General features: G+C 34.5%; 1 protein-coding gene across 2 annotated transcripts; it reads right to left on the reverse strand.

The window, feature by feature from the left end:
- Nucleotides 1–990: 990 nt before the first annotated feature.
- On the reverse strand, nucleotides 991–3,076 carry LOC106668871. 2 transcript variants are annotated; one of them, XM_014398022.2, is made up of 2 exons: nucleotides 2,800–3,076; nucleotides 991–1,334 (listed from the first exon to the last, which is right to left on the reverse strand). In XM_014398022.2, the coding sequence occupies exons 1-2, from the start codon at nucleotides 2,805–2,807 to the stop codon at nucleotides 1,037–1,039; spliced, it is 306 nt and encodes a 101-aa protein (XP_014253508.1). In that variant the 5' UTR covers nucleotides 2,808–3,076; the 3' UTR covers nucleotides 991–1,036. The 2 variants fall into 2 exon arrangements, with proteins under 2 accessions (XP_014253508.1, XP_024081898.1); XM_024226130.1 differs by lacking the exon at nucleotides 2,800–3,076 and adding an exon at nucleotides 2,537–2,791.
- Nucleotides 3,077–3,791: the final 715 nt, after the last annotated feature.

A 3,791-nucleotide genomic window follows, 5' to 3' on the forward strand; every position in this document is an offset into this window, starting at 1 on the left:
TGTTTGACTATACTACTAAAGTAAGTTCAGGGCTTATTTTTTTCAAACAAAGGTTTATCTTTATCATCAATATTCAGTGAAACTATAAATCACCAATAATAGCTGTTTTTAAATTTTTCCAGACATTTGTATTCCAGCTCAACACGAAAATGTTTCATAATATAAGAAAAATTTCTGTGTAACTCACACATCGACTTTACTAATGATAATATGATATAATAAATGCTCAAAAAGCATTTTCAAAAATTTGTCAGATAAGATAGGAATTGCAGAAGAGACTTGTCCAAAGATGTAGGATAAGAAAATGGACCTGTTGAATGAAAATAGTTCAACTTAGCATCCTGCTAAGAATAATCCTGTTTAGAATCCTCCTTTTTACATACATAAATAAAAGAGGTCGCTCATTAACCCAGTTAACTAGATAATTCACAATGAAAATCTAGAGAAAAGGAAAAATGGGACGTTCTAATCACACTTAGGAAATGACCTCAACATTTTTTGAACTTTGTGATATCTTTTACAAATGATGACAGCAAAATAAATGAGAAAATGTTTCTGTATTTGTAGTATTAAATACGCAGACTCAAAGGTAGCAATACTAGTTGAGAACTCAAAAAACCAAATGCTTAACGCTACTGGCTTGATTGTCGACGAACTTCACGAAAGGACACAAAATTAGCATAGTTAAAATATTGAGGGAAATGACAAGGCAGATAATAACCCCTAGCCTTTGACAAATATCCTACCAGCTGTGTAATAAAGAAAAAAGTTACTAGAGAGAACTTTCAATCAGGGATCACTAGACTACAGATCTTTTAGCATCAATAGAACATAGTCACCGAATATCCATCTGGGCATCTTCTTCGGCTGAAACTGATTGATAAGTCATGTCATTGTGACAAGATTAAAATTATATTTAATCAATTAAGTAATTAACTTTTCACAAAACAGTATACTAATGGGAATGTGTAAAGAAATGGAATGCAACAATTTAAAATAAAAATTTTAATTTTAAATTTTGAAAACTATAAGGAATTTAATCCACATCAGTATCGCATCCGATATTTATCGTTGACATTTTTTCGACCAGGTCCGAGCAATCTGGAGTGTTCTGAGGCGAATTCACCAAGGATATGACTGCCAGTTTTAACTTCGCCAGTCGGACTTTCTCACCGAGTTTGATTTTAAACTGAGCCTTCCTGAAGACATTGACCTGAGATATGTCCTCGTCCTGACGTGGGCCCTTTTGTATTTCCCCGGGACGGACTGGAAGTGCGGGATGCATATCGGACAAAGTCCCGTACATCCCCGTTCTCTTGAGATGCTTCATATTTCTGTTTAAAAAACAACACTTAATTAGTTCAAACCTGAAGGAATCCTGCCAAGAGTTTTCAAAAATAAAAAGTAAATCATTTGTAAGGATAGTATTTGTCATAAAAAACACCAGAGGGCATGAGTTATCAGTTCCAACTCTTACCACAGATCCTAGGAAGATTTTAATCGCTTTATTTAGACATCAGAATTTCATAGAATAGCATAATTTTATTTGAAATTCAGCTGACTAATAACAGACGACGGCTAAGGTGGTTCAGATTTTCCTTCATAATCACGATTTAGTGTCATTATCGAGTGACAAAATAGTTCTTCCCGATGTCTTGGAAAACGGCCTCCACGTCGCCCAACACCCACCTGTGTTCGGTTACCGTCAGAAGGTCCGAAGTATTCGTGTGTCGCATCTATTAGTACATTTCAGTTGTTTTCTAAAGTCCAGTACATTAGGCAAAACGAACATACAAAGAAATGCCGTGTTTTATGGACGCCCTACGCACAGGATATACTACACGTTGACCTTCTTTTTTCTCAAAAAGGATTTACTACAATACTTTTATGTAGGGCTTAATTTTACTTTTAGAAAAAATTCAAATTTCCCTTTTAAAAATAAATATGAATTTTTGCACGTTAAACATTCAAGACGGTGTTACTGCGTAAATATACTGCTTTTGTTTATATATTACTAATTCTATTTTAACTGATAACAAGAATTTATTCGGTTTATACATTTGAATAGTTTAAAATGGTGAGATACCATTTGTAGCAAATCTCTCTCACACTCTCTCTCTCTCTCTCTCTCTCTCTCTCGCTCTCTCTCTCTTTCTCTCTCACTCACTCTCTCTCTCTCTCTCTCTCTCTCTACCACTGTCTCTCTTTCACTCTCTCTCCTGCTCTTTCTTTCTCTCCCTACCACTGTCTCTATAAAACAGCTCCTGATTTTTGTTCGGTTCCTTTTTAAAGGTTTGTTAAATCAATTGGGCTGATCCTACTTTTTGAAGTATTTTTTTTATTTCATCTATCTAGCTACCATAATTTAGTCCGTTAACAGAATAGGTTTTACAAATATCTTAAGTGTTACTCAAAACTTCCCTTTAAAAACAGTGTTAATTATATTTAATCATTAAAACTTTAATCAATTAATCAATCTCTTACTCTCCACCTGAAGTTTTTATATCAATATATAAATGTGTAATTTGGTCGTTACCGGATCATTTTGGTCTGTCTCGTCCGTCGGACGAGTTTCGGCATTTCGCCAACCTGAATATGGCAAAGACAGTTTACGGTTTACGGTTCAAAGAAACGGGGCATGGATGAAAGTGATTCGACGTCCGCCCAAACTCGTGTTGTGTTTGCCAGTCGCACAATCAAATGTTGAAGTTATATATAGCAACTTATGTTAACACGATGTGGTCGGGCGAGGTAGGACGACGGGAGTGAAAATACAGAGGAGGAACAACGGCTGATTACCTGCTCATTCCGCTTGAAAATGTGTCTCATGTTTAGACCCTTTCTCTCATCCCAACCCTCTCCTCTATACACTCAGTCTGACACACAACATACATTAAACCCAGTCTTTCATTCTGTAGTATCTCAAGCTTCTTAGACAATTTGGATTTTGTCAATTAAAAAAAATACAAAACGCTGTGGATCGTCGTCCTGATCAAAATTGTAAATTGACTTGTATGATCAACTAAAGAGAGTATTGTTTTCTAAAAAGCCTCGTAGTTCATTGAGAGAGTTTACTGTCTCACACATACTGACCTTCGTACTGCCAAGGCGTCCAAAGCTAGTGTTACGGCTACAAAACACCGATACGTTTGCTCAAGTATCCGTTTACTTTTATTTTAACAATATTTATTTAAATAAGTCGGTTTATTTTGTAAGTTGTATTTAATTACAACTAATCAAATATGCCATCTGAAAGTGGAGGGCGACCTTCAGAGAAATCTAATAGGGTATCAATCCAAATTGATCAAGATTCTTCTTCAAATAAGAATTTAACGATAGAAACATCAATAAAAACGAGCATTTAGAGAGAACGCTAAAATTAAATTTTGTTGTAACAAATCGCACGTCTCAACATGTTTTCCATCGAAACGATAAAGATCCGTTCCATACCTAGATTACATCCTATAAGCATAGGGGAACTTAGATTTGAGTAGAGACAAAATCCTTAATATAGATAAAGCAGGTCAAAATAAGTTGATGGGCAAAATTAACGCACCATCATTAAATTATAATGTATTTAGGTTTATTCATTCTTTGCATACCAAAAATAGGTTTCGTTGTTCAAGACATTTAAAAAAAAAATTATTTTTTATTATTATTTTTTATTTCCTACCTAATTCTAATTACAATTAGTAAAGAACAAAAAACAAAATATTCTACAAAATGTTACAAACAAAGTTTTTAGTCCCTTTTAATAACGAGTATTTCCACCTCTGGCACGAATCACGTTC

The sequence above is a fragment of the Cimex lectularius genome, unplaced genomic scaffold, assembly GCF_000648675.2.
Source record: "Cimex lectularius strain Harlan isolate CLEC.00 unplaced genomic scaffold, Clec_2.1 scaffold66, whole genome shotgun sequence".
NCBI classification, from domain to species: Eukaryota; Metazoa; Arthropoda; class Insecta; order Hemiptera; family Cimicidae; genus Cimex; species Cimex lectularius.